Here is a 20200-nt window from a genome sequence, read left to right on the forward strand (position 1 = left end):
ACACACACACACACACAGACACACACACACACACACACACACAGACACACACACACACACACACACACACACACACAGACACACACACACACAGACACACACACACACACACACACACATACACACACACACACACACACACACACACACACACATACACACACACACACACACACACATACACACACACACACACACACACAGACACACACACACACACAGACACACACACACACACACACCTCACACACACACACACACACACACACACACACACACACACACACACACACACACCACGTGCTTTCCGCAGTGACGCACCTTCACGCCCCGCGCGACCTGCGGATCCGTAAAACTTAAAGCCCCGCCCACCCGCCCCGCCCACACACCAGCCGGGGGGGGGGTGTTAACGGGAAGTCACGGGAGCAGCGTGGAGCGGAACGCGTCCCGCCGCGACCGGAGGGGGGGGGCAGACTCCACATTATCTGACTGACGGTCGGCGGCGGGGGGGCAGGAGCGCAGTTCAGTCCGCGGCGGCTTCAGTCCCCGGGGGGGTCACGTCCTGACGGGGGGGGTAAAGGCGGAGCCTCCCGGAACGCTGCGCCTCAACGCGCACCGGATCTCACGGATTCCTCCCCCCTCCCGCGGCGAACGGAGCTCCGCCACCGGAGCCGCTCGGAGCGACATGGAGACCCCCCCGGAGCACCGGGCCGGAGAGTTCCTGGGGGAGCTGAACCGGATCATCGAGGCGCAGCAGCAGCTGCTGGGGCGGCAGCGGGACCGGATCCGGCGGCTGGAGCGGGAGGTGTCCGACCTGCGGGCGGAGAACCGGGCTCTGACCGACCGCTACCGGCGGCACCGGGACGCCTGCGCGCTGCTGGGGGGCGGCGACGGCCCGCTGCACCCGGGGGCCACCGGGGAGCTCATCACGCAGGAAAAGTAAGAGAAATGACGTCATGGTGTGGCTCAGCTGTCAGGAAGTGTCTGAAGTTCTCAGGTGGTCCTGTCCGCTGGGGGGGGGCACAGACATGAATTCTAACACACACCACGGAGTTTTATTCTGACTCCAGCACCGATGTGAGTGATGGACACTAATCTGACCCCCCCACATCCCTCTCCAGTGGTTTCAGTTGGGTTTGTCCTGAGGGGGGGCTGAACTGCTGTAATCTGACGGTGTTTGAACCGCACAGGTGCATTCTGGGAGGATTCCTCCTTCTTTAGTCACTGTGATGTTTGCTTCAGCTGGAGTTTAAATTATTGCTCTGGGGGGGGGGTCTTAAAAATGTGCCACACAAACTCATTTATAGGTGATGTACAGGACACAACAACCACAACCCCTGGGGGGGGATTCATTCCCTTTTTTGGGGTAAATCCATAAATCTGATGCTTTAGTGCTGGTCTAGTCTGCAGGATGGGTGCCCCCCCCCCAGGGGCAGTGGAGGGCATGTGGGGCAGATGCAGTGGGGTCATTTTGACGCAGGAGCCTTGGTCACACACACGTTTGTGAACGTTTGTGCTCCAGATGCCCCCCTCCAGCCGTCTGCCCCCTCCAGCCTGACCTTTGGTTCCTTTAGCGTGTTAGCATGTTAGCGTCACCACCAGCGGCCAATCAGAGCCGAGGAGGTGGAGATGAACTGCTTTGATTTGTTCATGTATAACGCTCTCAGACGTGGGGGGGCTGTTTGTAGTGACACACATTGTTCTGCTCAGATTCTCCTGTTAATCCCATCGGGGGGGTAATCTCCTAATCTGTGACCAAAGCAGCAGCTGTGGGGCCAACAGCCAATCACAGGAGGTGTCTTGTGTTCCTTATTGATAGTCCTGCTTCGGGGGGGGGGGCTCTGCGAGTCTCTGTACCGGCTGATCCATCACCAGGGTCCAAAACCAGAGGATTTATGTGTCCCACGTGATGGGGGGTCGGTGTAATGCTCCAGGTTCACACAGTGAAACGGTCCCACGGCCTTCTGGACGAGTCGCCACGCCCACTCCAGCTTGAAGAAAGGCCTGGGTGGGACTGGTGAACGCTGGTGAACACTAATGAATGCTGGTGAACGCTGGTGAACGCTAATGAACGCTGGTGAACGCTAATGAACACTGGTGAACGCTAATGAACGCTGGTGAACGCTAATGAACGCTGGTGAACGCTAATGAACGCTGGTGAGCGCTGGTGAAGGCTGGTGAGTGCTTGTGAATGCTAATGAACGCTGGTGAATGCTGGTGAATGCTGGTGAACTCTGTGTCTCGGTAGAGGAGCATCTCCATCTCTTCACACATGAACATGTTTTTAGACACGATGGTGAACATCAGCTGTTCAGTCGTGAGCGTCCCGTCGGCAGGTTGTCTGAACCGGTCCTGTTTTATTTAGATAGATAGATAGATAGATAGATAGATAGATAGATAGATAGATAGATAGATAGATAGATAGATAGATAGATAGATAGATAGATAGATAGATAGATAGATAGATAGATAGATAGATAGATAGATAGACGATAGATACGTTAATAATCCCGGAGGAAACTGCACACATCCACTGCTCAGCCAAACACCAGGAAAAAACCAAACAGGACATCCCACAACACAGACGCTACACTAACAGACACATGTAGCATTAACAGGACATATACTAAAAAATATATATATAAACAGTATAAAATTAAAATAAACAGTATAAAATTTAATTAACTAAATGAATTAAAATTAAAGGACTCTGTTCCACAGCCCTGTGCTGACGTACTTTATTGTGAAAGTCTGACGTGTAAATTCCGTGTTGGAGATTTGAATCACCATCAGATTCCCACAGAAACCCATAAAACCAGTTGAACTTTTTACTGGGGCTAAAAATAAACTGGATGTAGTCGAGACAAACGATTCCTGTTTTCTTCATCAAAACTCGTCTTCACGCCTGAAGTTCTTCTGTCGTGAGATGATGCGTCTCACCAGTACCGCTGGTGTGGAGCTACTGGAACGTATTCAAACTGGTTTCAACAAACTTTTAAAGTCGCTGCGCCTTTTGATTTAGAATTATTTTTTTCTGACTGTGCTTGAAAAGTTTTGCTGTTGTTTCCATGGCAACGTGACTTTAAGGTCAGTCTGAGGTGTGGTCACCTTGTCGGGACACCATCTGACAAACTGCATTCCTGCATCACCACGCCAGACACACGCATGTGGAACATGACAGCTGTACCTTTGATGATTTGATGAAATTCAGTTTTGTGTGGTTTCCGTGACAACGTTGAACATGGATGCACAGATTCACCAGGATGGGGTGAACTTGTTGGAGTTATCCCTCAGTCTGATCTGCAGCTTCTCTCCTGTCTGTCGGTTCAGTTTATTTTCATCATGGGGGGGTTTGTTGGCTCAGTTCGGTTAAGATCTCATCATCAATAAACTTAGTGACAGACACCGTCCCCCCCCAGTCAGATTCATGATGAAGACTCTGCTGCTCCTGGACGAATCATGAGGCTCCTGCTCTCTGATTGGTTCGCTGCTGGTGGCTTCAGAGAGCAGGAAGCGTGACGCTGATAGTGAACCTGTGGTGCAGCGTCAACACGTTTCTCTGCAGGCCTCCAGCGAAAGTCGTCGTTCCGGTTCCCGAATCACGTGATGCCACACCAGTACGCTGGTGCGGATCCATCCGACCCCCACCGGGGGGGGGTCTGACCTGCAGAATCAACAGGAGAACTTTGTTCCACGTAGACTGATTCCTCGTTCACGGCTCATTTACAGTTTAATCCAGTCCAGATTAAAAGTAGACGCTTGGTGCAGCGATGGGATTAGAATGACACACACACACACACACACACACACACACACACACACACACACACACACACACACACACACACACACACACACACCAGGTCTCCTTTGTTCTCTCGGCTCATCTTTTTACTGCAGCAGGTTCCCTGATGACCTCAGTCCATCCTCGTGTTTGTTTTTACCTGAACACAGGAAGTAAATGACAGGAATATAATCCTGTTATATAACAGGTTATATGACACTCTCAGATTCACTTCTGGTCAGTAGATATATGGTCCCATACGAAATGTACGAGTTTAATCTGTGACTGAGCTCTTTAAAATATCTGGAATCAGTTTAATCCGTTCCAGTTTGTAAAGAAAGCCCCGATTCCTCCAAATCATGAAAAAACTACAACATTTTTATCAACCAACAGACATGCAGACTTTACCTGTGTATAATTAATTTTTTATAAGTTACGTATACAATGCCAGCTCACATTTAACCCCCAGACTGTCCCGGAGAGCCAGCCAAGAACCACATTCTCACAGCGACACGGAGCTGATGGGACGTTTTCTGACAGCGTGGTCCTAACTTCCTGTTGGTGCTAAACTGTGTTCAGACAGGCTGCAGGTCCTTAAACCAGGAGCCCTTTGGATCCACGTCTCACACCGAACCAGACTGCTGGATATGATTTGATGGAGCACTGCAGCCATTATGATGGAGAATTGTGTTTAGGGGAGTTACATAACTCAAACAAACAGTGGTGTTAGATGTGAGCAATGGTGTCTGCACAAGTAGATTTATGTAGATAATCAATTCCATTGTGAATCTGCAGGAGTGTCGGTGAATAAATATGGATGAATAATGACAAGCGGCTGCTAATGTCTGTGTTAATGCTCTAATGGTGCTGATGTGATGGCTGACTGACTGTTAATGAAGAAGCAGATCTCAGTCAGAGGAACCACTTGTGAACAAAGTGGAGGCGGTTCATCCAGTGTGTCCAGATACCCGTCAGAGGGTTCTCTTCGTTCACCAATACGTGTAATTAAACGTGTCCGACCAGCAGCTTCTCCTCAGTTTCATTCTGACAGAAGATCAAACACTGGTGCACGCTGTTGGTCTGCTTGTGGTTCAAATGGGGGCGTCGCCCTCCAGCCGCTGGTTTGTCTGCTGTCGCCCTGATTGGTGGACTGGTTAGCAGCTGAAGCTACGGGGGTGTCGCAGCATCAATGTAAATAGTTTAGGTAGTCATCAGCTCGCAAACATTCCATTAACGAACGTTCATACATACGAACAAACACACTGTTGTCCTGCAGTTCCCCTTCCTGCCACAACCCCCCGGGGGCAGCACTGCTGCGTTCACTCGTCCCCCCTCGTTGTTTGCTGTCTGTGTTAGGATCTCACTGCTGTCATTCAGCGCCTTATAAATAAAGTTGGCTTGACTCTGACTGTTGGAGGAGAGTTCCTGGAAGTGTTTTCTTCTTTTTCTCCTCAAGGATTAAATTATCAGGATTAAAGTTTAGAGTAAATTAATCTGGATTAAAACGATCACGTGAATCACGAGTGATGCTTAAAGGTAGATATCGGAAGTAAACGTACGTATTTTAATATGATTATATGTTTATTGTACCACAATATTATGAGCTTTTAACAGTAATACAAAAGTATTCCAGATCATGGAATACTAACATTCAAGAGATGTTAAAGTTACATTACAGTACTACATAAAGTTACATTACAGTACTACATAAAGTTACATTACAGTACTACATAAAGTTACATTACAGTACTACATAAAGTTACATTACAGTACGACAGGATTTTATTTTGTGTTGTTTTAATGTCCTTTAATTATTTCTGGTCAGTCTGAGGGAATAAAAATTTAGTATTTATAGTAGTAATGACATTACTGTAGTATTTACAGTAGTAACGACGGTGCTGTAGTATTTACAGTAGTAACGACGGTGCTGTAGTATTTACAGTAGTAACGACGGTGCTGTAGTATTTACAGTAGTAACGACGGTACTGTAGTATTTACAGTAGTAACGACGGTGCTGTAGTATTTACAGTAGTAACGACGGTACTGTAGTATTTACAGTAGTAACGACGGTACTGTGGTATTTACAGTAGTAACGACGGTACTGTAGTATTTACAGTAGTAACGACGGTACAAACAGCCTCTGGGCAGCAGTTCTGTTTGTAAGTTGAGGACTGTCTCAGGTGGAGGATCAGGAACACTTTCATAGTTAATTTTTTTATCAACTGATCAATAGTTTTGTATTAGTTGCTGCAGCTCTATTTAACTAAATCTGATCAATAATTTAACGACACGGATGACAAACAAACAAGTCTGGATGTCCGTCCTGATTGGCTGATGGGTAAATCCATCACATGTTAAACTGATATCTGTTATTGATCATGTGTGGTGCTGAAGTTTTGGGCTGGAATCGATCCTGCAGGTGTTGGGGGGGGGGGGGGGGGGTTATACATCAGGGATCAGTTCTGTTGAACATCCATGAATTTGGAACAAAGCTGAAGGAGTTAATCGTCAATACCTAATCAATAGATCTGATGGGTACCTCTGGTGTTCCTCTGCTGCCTGTTCCATCACTTTCATGACTGTGTCGACTTACTGACTGTAATTTGCTGCCGGACAGAACCTCCACAGCCCCGCTTAGACCCCTGGATGGGGCTGGGGGGCCGGGGGGGGGGGCAGGTTCATAAATAGTTGCCCCCCCAGGCAGCGTAAGAGGCTCAGCATGTGTTTGTGAACCCTGGAATGAACTGATGGCGTGATGCAGGAGCCGCTCTGTGGGTCTCCTCCATCACAGATCTGCTGATCAGTGCCCCCCCACCTCTCCAGCAAAGCCCCTCTAATGAAATGCCCCTCTAAATGCCCCCGCAGGACTCATGTCTGCCCAGGAGGATTTGCATCCAGACAAACCCACAAATCTCCAGCAGCGGCTCAAGACAGTCTGACCCGTTCTTCATCGTTCTTCATCCTTCTGACCCGTTCTTCATCGTTCTTCATCCTTCTGACCCGTTCTTCATCGTTCTTCATCCCTCTGACCCGTTCTTCATGGTTCTTCATCCTTCTGACCCGTTCTTCATCGTTCTTCATCCTTCTGACCCATTCTTCATCGTTCTTCATCCCTCTGACCCGTTCTTCATCGTTCTTCATCCTTCTGACCCGTTCTTCATCGTTCTTCATCCCTCTGACCCGTTCTTCATCGTTCTTCATCCTTCTGACCCGTTCTTCATCGTTCTTCATCCCTCTGACCCGTTCTTCATCGTTCTTCATCCTTCTGACCCGTTCTTCATCGTTCTTCATCCCTCTGACCCGTTCTTCATCGTTCTTCATCCTTCTGACCCGTTCTTCATCGTTCTTCATCCTTCTGACCCGCTGCAGGAAGTAGAGACACGACTGATGAGTGTGTGTCAGGATAAACCACCATCATGTCTGGGATGAGAACGTCTCCCTCACCTGATGGTGCACCTGCTGAAGGTCACGCCTCCGCCGCTCAAATGCTACAAATTAGTGCCAGTCAGCCAATAATATGAGGATTGAATTATTGATCAGCTCTGCAGCCAGAAGCCTTCAGTGATTACTGGACGTTTGTTTCACTGATCCCTCGTTCCTCACGTTAAAGCGTTCCAGGAGCCACACACGACTACCGACCTGAACCCCCCCATCCTGATGTTGACCCACCTTCTATCTGTGTTACCTTTAAAACACTCTGACTGACTGTTTGAAGCACTTTGTGTCTGAGACTCACAGAACGTAGAACACTTCCTGATGCCGTCAGCCAATAGGATGAGTGTACGGTGTCATGTGACTGCCTACTAAAAATCCGCTATGGGGTGAAGTTGTGAGTGTTGATGTGTGAACGGGTGAGGGATTGGTGTGTGTGTGTGTGTGTGTGTGTGTGTGTTTGTGTGTGTGTGTGTGTGTGCAGGAGAATGATCCCATCATTGACAGTGGATCTTTTCCCTCTCCACACACACACACACACACACACACACAGACACACACACAGACACACACACACACACACAGACACATACACACACACAGACACATACACACACACAGACACAGACACACACACACACACACACACACACACACACACACACACACACACACACACACCAGTCGTCCTTCAGGCTGATTTCTTTTAGAGCCCAACACTACAGTATTAATGATAGTGAAACTAGTGATGTAACACTTTGTGAAACAGCTGAGCTCACTTGTTACATATGAACGAGGGGAGAGCTGCTCGTGCATGCAGGCGTGTCGGTGGCGTGTAACGTGTGGCAGCAGGCTGCGTCTGGTCTGATTGGCCTTTAATTGTTGTTGGATTCGTTCGTCCGGATCGAATAAAACCTGCTGGATGGATCTTCATGACATTTTCAGGGGGGGTTAGACGCGTGGCAGAGAGGAGGACCTGGGACTCTGGAGCGTATCTGGATCAGGAGGATCCAGGACCCCCCCTTCACCACTGAGGGACGTGTCTTTATCAGGATGCTGATCCATTACTGACACTTCCTGGTGGATTTGCATGAGAGTTGGTGGAAGGGAGTCGTGTGTGTGTGTGTGTGTGTGTGTGTGTGTGTATGTGTGTGTATGTGTGTGTGTGTGTGTGTGTGTGTGTGTGTGTGTGTGTGAGAGAGAGAGAGAGAGAGAGAGTGTGTGTGTGTGTGTGCCAGAAAAGGAAACACAGAGCCAAGATAACTAGTGACTGAGAGCTATTTAGAAAGAAGCCTGGGAATAATGAAGCTGAGAGGCGTTAGCGTTAGCGTTAGCGTCAGCGTCACATGACACACTCACTGACTGATTATCCATCAGTGTGGGGAGCAAAACAAATAACTTCAAGTAGCTCAGACAAAAATAGGCCTTAATGTGGAATCTGATCACAGCTGAATGCTGACTGGTCGGCTGAGGTCACATGACCACAGTTAATTGAAATAATGGGAATTCCCACTAATTACCGTTGTTCAAATCTCACGTGTGCACAAGCTGCACGATTTCATTAAGATTCTTTTGCACGGAGCATCGCCTCACGTGATCTCTGGAGACACAGCTGCACACACAAACAAAACACTGTTGCCATGGCGATGGTCATAATGAGGAAAAAGCAAACATACAAACACCCGCATCACATCTGGAGACATGAGCAACCTCAGTGTTTAATATTCTGTAGATGTGATTTGTGCAAAGGGTATGCTATGCTAGGCTATGCTAGGCTATGCTAGGCTATGCTATGATATCTTGAATTACATACAGTTGCATTTTGCATCTGCAGATTTAATCTGCAAAAAGTGATTCATATTGAGTTTAGAAATACTCTCAAAACTAACAGGTTGGTTTAACCCTTCAGTCGTGCTCACAGCTCACAATGAAGCCGTGCAGCTAAAGTCATGACATCATGTTTGAGTAACAACAAAATCCATTCACCAATTGTTCTGCACTTGCTTGGAAAATGAATTTTAATTTTATTAATGTAGATGTGTTACACATGTAAGATATTTTATTGCTGGAATGCATCTTTTAAATGATGCTCATTATGCTAATTGCATTGTCTAGTGTTCATGATCAAATTAAAACGCAACATTGATTCCTTAGCAGTGATAATTGGATTCTACAGCCGTTGCTTAATTTAGTTCATAACGATGTTTTTAAGAACAGCTGGATGCACCTGGTTCATAACGTTTATTCCTGTTTCTAATGAAGACACTGCTGATGTCCAGGGAGACGTGACCCTGACCTCACAAACCAAATAAACCTACAGAGGAGGCAGCGCTTTATTTATAATCCAGATTTCTTCCCCTGTGAACAGACTAGAAACAGAAAAACTCAGGTTAACAGGGCCGTGTCAAAGCGCTGTTTTTGCACATTTCTCTTAAAGGTTGTGGATTCTGAACTCTGCTAATTTAAATCTCACCTGTCAGGTGGATGCCATCCACCCATTTCTCAATATCAGAGCAGATCAATAAGACAAACCGATCGATCGGTCAGGCTCTGACTGTTTCTGCTCAGTAAGGACCTTTTTATTTTAATGCTCTTTTTTCTTAACCCTTCCCATTTAATTATTTCCAGGCTTCTGAGCGTCAGAAACTCAATGAAGCTGCAGCTTCACCAGTCAGAAATGACCGGATTTTAATTCAGAAATTAATGAATATTATGACGTGTGGAGTTCTGCCCTCACAGATGAAGCTCAGCTTCAGCTGTGGAACAATTAAACTTCATACAGCAGAGAGTCCAGAGCACTGATCTAGTGATGGAATCGTTTCCCTCTGGAGCCTCGTCCTCCATCCCTGATCATGTGACTCCACCATCAGCAGCACCAGCTATCCTTCATCATCATCATCATCATCAGGAAGCTCTGGTTTCCTCATACTGTACATACACACCTTTCCCTGATATCAGTTTAATCCGTTTAATCACTGACATTGTCAGTAAAACTAATTCTCCACTTAAAATATAAAAAAATTATTTAAAATCCATTCCAGCCTCGAAAAAAAGTCCCAACCCCTAAATTATAAAACAAACATTTTTACCAACCAATGGACACGCAGATTGTACCTGTTTATAAAGAACGAGATGTGGTCTCATTGATGTCGTATCCATCCGCCAACACGTGGTAAAGAACGAGATCCGGTCTCACTGATGTCGTATCCATCCGCCAACACGTGGTAAAGAACGAGATGCAGTCTCACTGATGTCGTATCCATCCACCAACACGTGGTAAAGAACGAGATCCGGTCTCACTGATGTATCCATCCGCCAACACGCGGTAAAGAACGAGATGCGGTCTCACTGATGTCGTATCCATCCGCCTGAAACATGACTTGTATCTCCAATAACTTGTATGTCAAGAAGCTTACATCTTGAGTTTCTACTGTACTTTTAATGAATATACATGCTGTAATACTTTTGGACTAAATGTTCTTATTATTTTCTATGTGCGACCACAGTGTTTGTCCCTGAGAACATCAGGTCTCTGTCTACACCCTGACCACAGATGATGGTCGTCTGTGAGTCGATCTGATGAAGACAAACCGTCACTGAAACAGTCAAACAAACACACACACATCAGCCTTTATTCTTATTTATTCTTATTTTCTCATTTATTCTTATTTATTCTTCAACACAGGTCGTACTCCAGTCTCTCTATGAACCTCCTGCTCTGAGGCCCTGATCAATATCAGTGACTGATTGTGTCACGGCTGCTGCTGTTTGCTGATATTTCCACAGATGAATAATTAATTTTAAAGATGCTAAAGAGCAGAATTCTCCTAATGTTAATGACTTTCATTATTAAACTGACCTTATTTGTTCCCGAAAAAATCCCGTTTTGTCCACAGGCAGTTTAACAAAGTTTAGTAACTGAGAGAAACTCGTTCATTAAACAGCAGAGAGACGGTCTGAGGGGGATTAAATCTGCAAACCTTTAAAAACAGAACAAAAATCTAACTTTAACTTGATATTTTTCATACAACAGACATTAAATTTTGATGTCAGCTTCTTTTGCTTTGGTACACTACTGTTATACCCCCTCACACACCAGTCTGCCTTTCTGCAGGACTGACTAACTTGACACGCGTGCAGAAACCTTCCTGTCATGTGTTCACACTTCCTGTGTGAGGTCACAAACAGGAAGTCGGATCAAGAAATTCACACCTCTGCTGTTTCCTTTTTAAACTGTGGTTGGAAATAAAGCTCTCGTCCAGATCCCCTGTTTCAGGGTATTTCCTCAGTCTGGGGGTAAATGAAGGGCATTGATCATGTTAGGCTGCACACACTGGGGGGGTTTAAATCACCGACACCTAAATGATCTTTAATCAGCAGAACCAGAAAAACGTCCGGATGAGAAACTTTAATGAGTTCAGAACCGAACCCCAGTGTACCGTCAATTATACCTTCAAGAGTCTCGCACACACACACACACACACACACACACACACACACACACACACACACACACACACACACACACACACACACACACACACACTCCTGACTGATACACCTGATCGTTCATCCTAACGTTGAGGCTCTGTATGTGAGGTGAGATCTGACAAATGAACATGACAGATTAATGACAGATTAATGTCAGATTAATGTCAGATTAACGTCCCGTATCTTGAGGTTCTACTGTAGACAGAAACCACACAAAACCCGTAGAAGCGGTCGGGTCGTGCTGAGGTGATGCTGGTAGCCTCCCAGTGACTTTTCCCAGCAGCCCTGGTTTTCTGAGGCCCGTTAGCGGTGAAGACGTCCACATCAGACATGGACCAATCACGGCTAGAAGATGCAGGAGCAGCAGCTCCTCATCCTGTCGGCTCAGCCTCACCCCATCAGAGATCCCTCCCCACTGGGAGAAAGTAGTGCCAGCCTTTCAGAATCGTCCTCACGGGTACGACTGATTGGCTGCTGTCTCAGCTGCTGCTGACAGCTGAGACAGGTGATTGGTTCCACCGCGAAGAAATGACAGGTGATTGGTTCCACCGCGAAGAAATGACAGGTGATTGGTTCCACCGCGAAGAAATGACAGGTGATTGGTTCCACCGCGAAGAAATGACAGGTGATTGGTTCCACCGCGAAGAAATGAAGGCAGAGGGAGAGTCCTGACATCTACAACACAGTGGTGTTAATGGAACCTCCTGTGTGTGTGTGTGTGTGTGTGTGTGTGTGTGTGTGTGTGTGTGTGTGTGTGTGTGTGTGTGTGTGTGTGTGTGATCTGGTTTTCCTGGAGCCTGAGGTCAGGAACAAAACAAAGGACACGACCGTCTGAATCTAAACTATTGGTTCCAGTTAAAATCAGATTTTAAACTCCTGCTGAGCTATCCTAGCTTAGCATAGCAATCCCAAAGGTCACAATGGATTTTCTTATGCTAAGCTAACAAGCTAAGCTAACAAGCTAACAGATTCACACTGACGTCTCTTTTCAATGTAAATGACACTGCTCTAGTTTCACATGGGAATAAATAGATTAGTGTAAATCTGCAGTAAAATAGTTTTATAATAATTTAGGTTGAAATCATTAATTGACTGTCACTAAAATCCTGGGATCACGTGTCAGGACAGCGTCTCTATAAAGGTCTGTTAGCTCAGCGAGCTGCAGGCACTGTACGTATCATCTACTTCAACACGTGTCGACTAAAACATGCATGTTTGACGTGTCGTATGTTTGTCTTTAGGGTGGGGGGTGTTAGGCAGGAAGGACTTTTGATGACACACACACACACACACACACACACTGCTAATGAGAGGAATAACAACATGTGTTTAATTGGTGTAATCAGGATGGATTCATTCAGGTGTGACTGAACGTGTGTGAAGCTCTGGTGATATCACACCTGCTGGTGACATCACACCTGCTGGTGACATCACACCTGCTGGTGACATCACACCTGCTGGTGACATCACTGCTGCTGGTGACATCACACCTGCTGGTGACATCACTGCTGCTGGTGACATCACACCTGCTGGTGACATCATTACTTTCACCACTACTACAGTGTCTTCAGTGTTTATCCTGAGCGCAACTTGAAATGTTTACAGTTAAATTGTTCTGTTTCCATGGCAACAGTGTGAGGTTCATTTTAGAAGCAGCTGTTGGTCTGACATGTTCTGTGTGTGTAGATGAAGGATGGAGGGAAATGTAAAAGTGATTTTCATTAGTGTTGGTTTGGTTTGACCTTATCGGTCAGGTGATCACGTCTGAATGTTGTTGGAGGAGCGCGGCCGGCGCCCTGAGGTAGTGACCCGTGTTCGGCCCAGAGTCTGGGACCCAGCAGCGGGTTTAAAGGATGACAACCAGGAAAATACAGCTTCGCTGGGCTTTTATTGTGGGGGTGAAAAAAGAAAGAAAGCTCTTTGCTCTGTTCAAGTCATGGTGGGACCGGAGGAGATCACTCTGTGTTCCACACAGGAACATCTCTGCCTCCTTCACCATCTCTCGTTGCCATGGAGATCGATGCTCAACTCTGAATGGGTTGGATGGCGAGCATTCCATCTTTGTCCTCGTGAAAATTCCATTTTCACCAAGAAATCTGGATTGTAGTCCTTCACCAGACGAGAGGGTGTGTGTGTGTGTGTGTGTGTGTGTGTGTGTGTGTGTGTGTGTGTGTGTGTGTGTGTGTGTGTGTGTCACATCAGTCATAGTCCTGACAGTCCTGACACCAGATGAGTGTGACTCCATCAGAATGATGGATAAAACTCCAGATGTGTTCACAGCACTCAGTTCAGCAGGAGGAGGTTCAGCATCTTTAAAATTAATTATTCATCTGTGGAAATATCAGCAAACAGCAGCAGCCGTGACACAATCAGTCACTGATATTGATCAGGGCCTCAGAGCAGGAGGTTCATAGAGAGACTGGAGTACGACCTGTGTTGAAGAATAAATAAGAATAAATGAGAATAAATAAGAATTAAGGCTGATGTGTGTGTGTTTGTTTGACTGTTTCAGTGACGGTTTGTCTTCATCAGATCGACTCACAGACGACCATCATCTGTGGTCAGGGTGTAGACAGAGACCTGATGTTCTCAGGGACAAACACTGTGGTCGCACATAGAAAATAATAAGAACATTTAGTCCAAAAGTATTACAGCATGTATATTCATTAAAAGTACAGTAGAAACTCAAGATGTAAGCTTCTTGACATACAAGTTATTGGAGATACAAGTCATGTTTCAGGCGGATGGATACGACATCAGTGAGACCGCATCTCGTTCTTTACCACCTGTTGGTGAATCGATACGACATCAGTGAGACCGGATCTCGTTCTTTACCGCGTGTTGGTGGATGGATACGACATCAGTGAGACCGCATCTCGTTCTTTACCGCGTGTTGGCGGATGGATACGACATCAGTGAGACCACATCTCGTTCTTTACCGCGTGTTGGCGGATGGATACGACATCAGTGAGACCGCATCTCGTTCTTTACCGCGTGTTGGCGGATGGATACGACATCAGTGAGACCACATCTCGTTCTTTACCGCGTGTTGGCGGATGGATACGACATCGGTGAGACCGGATCTCGTTCTTTACCACCTGTTGGTGGATCGATACGACATCAGTGAGACCGGATCTCGTTCTTTACCACGTGTTGGTGGATGGATACGACATCAGTGAGACCGCATCTCGTTCTTTACCGCGTGTTGGCGGATGGATACGACATCAGTGAGACCACATCTCGTTCTTTACCGCGTGTTGGTGGATGGATACGACATCAGTGAGACCGCATCTCGTTCTTTACCGCGTGTTGGCGGATGGATACGACATCAGTGAGACCAGATCTGGTTCTGGTTGGTGGAGTAAAGACGTAACTCGTGTGTTCTGGAGACTTTTGTGTTTCTTTCCATTCTTTATCATTGTTTATGTAACTTATATATCATTAATTCTACACAGGTGGAGTCTGAATGTCTATTGGTTGATAAAATGTGGTGTTTTTTCATAATTTTAATGGGTTTTGGGCTTTTTTTCAAGGCTGGAATGGATTTTACTCATTTTAAATGATTAAATTTTGTTTGACCTATGAACTCAGTGATGGAACGGGTTAAACTCGTATCTGGAGGTTGAACTGTACATGAATGTGTTAATATTTAGTATTTATTACTCTAACTGGTAGATGTTGTCTCTCGCTGTACTCTGAAGTCCTTTCTCAGTGTCTGGTTTTTAAATCCACATCACAGATGTGTTCTCTGAATATTGGGCCACGAGGGGCTTCCAAACTAAAATTAAAGCCTCCTCTTAAAATCAGATGCTCCGTTCCAAACGCTCCCAGCATGCATCTGCAGCTGAAGCGAACCTCCTCACCTCTGAATACATTCTGACGGAAATCCCCGAGGGAAAACATCTCAACGTTTCTCTCCACCCTACCAGACGTTTGCAAAAATAGTTTTGTGACGCGCTTCACATTAAGAGTCCTTTACAGTAAATCTTCATGTTCAGGTAGTCCTCAGCTTATGAACACGACTGTTTCCTTGACGCTGTTGTAAGTGGTTATTTATTAAATTCAAGTTGAGGTCATTTGAATGTCATTACTACTCTATATACTAAAGTACTATTCCTTGAGACTGACCAGAAACAGTTACTGGACATAAAATCTACATATCTACGAATGTTCGTTAGCCTGATGTTCATATCTTGAGGACCAGCTGTAGCTACAACATGTGAATCACACTGAACAGTTGTGATCAAATCAAACACCAGAGAAATGAAGCTCAGGCTCCATGGACACGTTTCGTGTCACGCAGTCGCTCATGAAGACGGTTGTTTTCTGTCTCATGTTCTAATTCTTTGCTGACAAATGGAACCAATCCCAGCTGACTACCAGTCACATTCACATTATCACGTATGTAGTCACCAGGTCATGGGTATTGTATGTTTTTTGGCGGGGGGAGGAACCTGGAGGCCCCTGGAGGGGCCCCTGAGACAGTTTTACCCTCCTGTCTCTACAGCACAGCTGACTGTCATGGTGTTTGTCCTGCAGGAGAAATTGCCCCCCACCCCCAGATGGCACTGAGACTCCGGAGCGGCTGGTGTCTGCTGGCCACAGGAGACCCCCCCCCTGCCGCCAATGGAAGTCTGCATCCTTTGGGTACAGTAAGACGTGACCTTCTTCATGTGTGTTTAGTCTTTGTCCCGTGTTGCACCCGAGTCTCCTCAGCGCTGCAGCGCCGTGTTACCGATGTGCACGATGATCTATAGGAGGGGATCAATACGCTCACCTTAATAAAACATGAGCCCCCGGTGCTGTGGATCCATCTGTCGGAGCTGAGCCTGAAACCGGGGTGGGGGGCGGTGGGACAGACCTAAAGGCTTCAGAGCCTGCTTTCAAAGCACTCCTAATCCATAGCTATTCTGGCTCACGCCAGGCCCAAAATAAACCTCGGTGCATTCTGGGAGCGGGAGATATTTTTAAAGAACAGTGCTCAGGGGTGTCTGATGGGTGGGGTCCATCTGTGACTTGTTTCTAGACGTCTTCGTCGCTCTGGGGAGATGTGGGGCGTGTCTTGTTGCTGCTAGTCGCTGCTCTAGGTCTCTGTCAGAGACGGGTGTTGGTGATGTTTCCTCTGTGGTGTTGGGTTAGGGTCAGGGTTAGGGTTGTTGGGTTAGGGGTTAGGGTTAGGGTCAGGGTCGTGGGGTCAGGGTTAGGGTTAGGGTTGTTGGGTTAGGGTCAGGGTCAGGGTTAGGGTCAGGGTTGTTGGGTTAGGGTTAGGGTTGTTGGGTTAGGGTTAGGGTTAGGGTCAGGGTTGTTGGGTTAGGGTTAGGGTCAGGGTTGTTGGGTTAGGGTTAGGGTCAGGGTTGTTGGGTTAGGGTTAGGGTTGTTGGGTTAGGGTTAGGGTTGTTGGGTTAGGGTCAGGGTCAGGGTTAGGGTCAGGGTTGTTGGGTTAGGGTCAGGGTTGTTGGGTTAGGGTCAGGGTTGTTGGGTTAGGGTCAGGGTTGTTGGGTTAGGGTCAGGGTTGTTGGGTTAGGGTCAGGGTTGTTGGGTTAGGGTCAGAGTTAGGGTTGTTGGCGGGTCCTGTTTGGGTCACATCTGTTCACATTTAGTGACAGGATCGGAAACAACAAGCGAACATTCGTCATCAGCTGAAGACTTGGTCCCAGATCTTTTTCAGTTCTACATCATTTTCCTAAGCAGGAAAGTTCTGGTCCATGAGGGACACAGGTCCCGGTCCAGACCTGAACCAGGATGTTGGTCTGTGTCCTGCAGGCTGGAGAAAACAGCGTTTTTCACGTTGCTTCTGACATGGATGTGACAAAAAAGTCGTTTTCCACAGAAGCACACCCTCGGTGTGTGTGTGTGTGTGTGTGTGTGTGTGTGTGTGTGTGTGTGTGTGTGTGTGTGTGTGTGTGTGTGTGTGTGTGTGTGTGTGTGTGTGTGTGTGTGTTAGTTTCCAAGACATTGGTTTGCCATTTTGGAAATTTGCGATTCTGATGTCTTGAATGAAGAAATTTTCAGAAAGATTGAATCTTGGAGGACTGTCTGACTTCAGGAGGGGGCCTGTTGGGTCATCACGCCTCAGATCAACAGACGTGTTTTCACGCGTGTGTTTGATCCTGTTACGGTGTGAAAGTTTTAGTCATTCCCACAGACTTTAGAAACCGACTTAAGGACGCTAATAGGAATAAATGGGGCGACTTTGGTGGAGAGGCAGAGACTGGCTAACTGGATATCCTGAATGCGACCATCGAGACGATCTCCGGGGACCAGTGTTCAGCGCTGCCAGACTCTAATAGAGACCCCCCAGGGCTCCACCTGAACCATTCATGTTGTTTCTCTTTCCTTATTGACACTCCTCTCGTTTCCTCCCCTCCTGCTCCTGTATTTCCTCTCCTCGGCCGCAAAGCGTTTGGATGCAGAAAGCAGCATTTAATGAAGTGCCTGGCAGGCGGGGTAATAGCTGGGGTGAGATGTGGGTATTTGCCATGGCTCGATGTGTACAGGTATATTTGAATCCGTGGTAACGATGTAGTTGTCGGAGTGCTTTATGGTGGATCCGCCTCTAAACCCACGGAGATGATCAGCAGAAATAGTGCAAATTAGTTGAGAACTGCAGCAAAAACAGTCACAAAGCATCCAAATGGATTGTGTTCCCTCCACCGGGGGGTAGTTCAACTGCTAGACGCACAAACCAAACGTGTCTCCTGGGTTTGGTGATGGGGGGCTTTGCTTTATGGGATAGTCTTTACACGCTAACCTCCCCTGACACCAGGAATTCAGTTTATTTATGTGTGAATTGATCTATTCCAGCACACGGATGAAACGTGGGCTGAATCCCAGCAGCTTCAGGACCAATACACTTCATTCAGGGGGGGCCAAACTCATTTTCACTGAGGGCCAGATCTAACTAATAAATGTAACCCAATATAATGTAACTAAATGTAACTACTCCTTAATGTAACTAATAAATGTAACTAAATGTAACTCAGTGTAATGTAACTAAATGTAACTACTCCTTAATGTAACTAATAAATGTAACTAAATGTAACTCAGTGTAATGTAACTAAATGTAACTACTCCTTAATGTAACTAATAAATGTAACTAAATGTAACTCAGTGTAATGTAACTAAATGTAACTACTCCTTAATGTAACTAATAAATGTAACTAAATGTAACTCAGTGTAATGTAACTAAATGTAACTACTCCTTAATGTAACTAATAAATGTAACTAAATGTAACTCAGTGTAATGTAACTAAATGTAACTACTCCTTAATGTAACTAATAAATGTAACTAAATGTAACTCAGTGTAATGTAACTAACTAAATGTAACTCAGTGTAATGTAACTAAATGTAACTACTCCTTAATGTAACTAATAAATGTAACTAAATGTAACTCAGTGTAATGTAACTAAATGTAACTACTCCTTAATGTAACTAATAAATGTAACTAAATGTAACTCAGTGTAATGTAACTAAATGTAACTACTCCTTAATGTTAAATAACTGAATTTCTGACTGATTCTAGTTCCAAACATTACAGTTAGACAGAAAAAACATGTTTGTTTGTTTCTCTGTTCTAACATAAATCCTTTTCATTTGTCAGGTTATTAAACCCACAGAACTCCATCAATCAAGGATCAAACTATCAATCAATAAAGAAAAATAACATCAGACACAAGTTAGGACATTAACTTTGTTCACTACGTTTAGTCAGAGTTAAGATGGGCTGAACAACTGCATTGTGGGACAATTTTGACCTATTTTTTTTTAGACTTTGACCTTTTATGCTTTTGAGGGCCACATAGAATGATGTGGAGGGCCACATTTGGCCCCCAGGCCTTGAGTTTGACACATGTGCTGATGTTTGTCTTCAGTTTTTTAGTTGATCTCTTGATTGTCTTTTTTCAATTCAACATTTCTTTTGGGTGTACTGAATGTGCAGCAGCTGAAGGTAGTGTGTGTGAAGCTGCTCCACTGGTGGGTTGTAGATGTGGATGACGTGTGGTTGATAACACGGAGGTATGAAAGGTTGTGTGAAGGGATTAACGGCGCCTGAGGGAAGCTGAACCCACTACTTAACTTTCCTTTGACTCTAACCCTCCCATGGATGATAGCAGGTAAAATAAATAGAAGATGAATGTGCTTCTATCGGCTGCGGGAGTCGCACCAGATAAACGCTGCTCATGTGACTCCAGAGACTTCCGTGTCTGTTATCAGCAGTAAAATGAACACACTTGCGTGAATATCTGCCCCCGAACACAGGGGTAGATTACTCCTGCTCTATCAGAAGAACGCATATCAAATGTTAAACATGTTCCCCGAGGCGTTCAAGGTCCTTCCGTCCTTGACTGGCTGTTGTTCCTGCACCAGTCGGTGAACCTGAAGGTCCCAGAGCAGAAATGAAATGTCTGAACGCCACGATCTGAACACCCCATCACGCTAACGCCTCAAAAAGCCTCAACACGCCTCAACACGCCTCAACACGCCTCAACATG

General features: G+C 46.0%; 1 protein-coding gene across 3 annotated transcripts in view; it reads left to right on the forward strand.

The window, feature by feature from the left end:
• Positions 1-576: 576 nt before the first annotated feature.
• The window catches only part of iqsec1a (IQ motif and Sec7 domain ArfGEF 1a), an 83763-nt gene continuing 64139 nt past the window's right edge, over positions 577-20200 (forward strand). For 2 of the 3 annotated variants that reach the window (XM_068333788.1, XM_068333797.1), the window contains exons 1-2: positions 577-939; positions 16247-16354. In XM_068333788.1, the coding sequence (XP_068189889.1) occupies positions 686-939; positions 16247-16354 (362 nt within the window). In that variant the 5' untranslated portion in view covers positions 577-685. The remainder of the gene's footprint in view (positions 940-16246; positions 16355-20200) is intronic. The other variant, XM_068333837.1, reaches the window with a different exon arrangement.

Source organism: Antennarius striatus, chromosome 2 (genome assembly GCF_040054535.1).
Source record: "Antennarius striatus isolate MH-2024 chromosome 2, ASM4005453v1, whole genome shotgun sequence".
NCBI lineage: Eukaryota > Metazoa > Chordata > Actinopteri > Lophiiformes > Antennariidae > Antennarius > Antennarius striatus.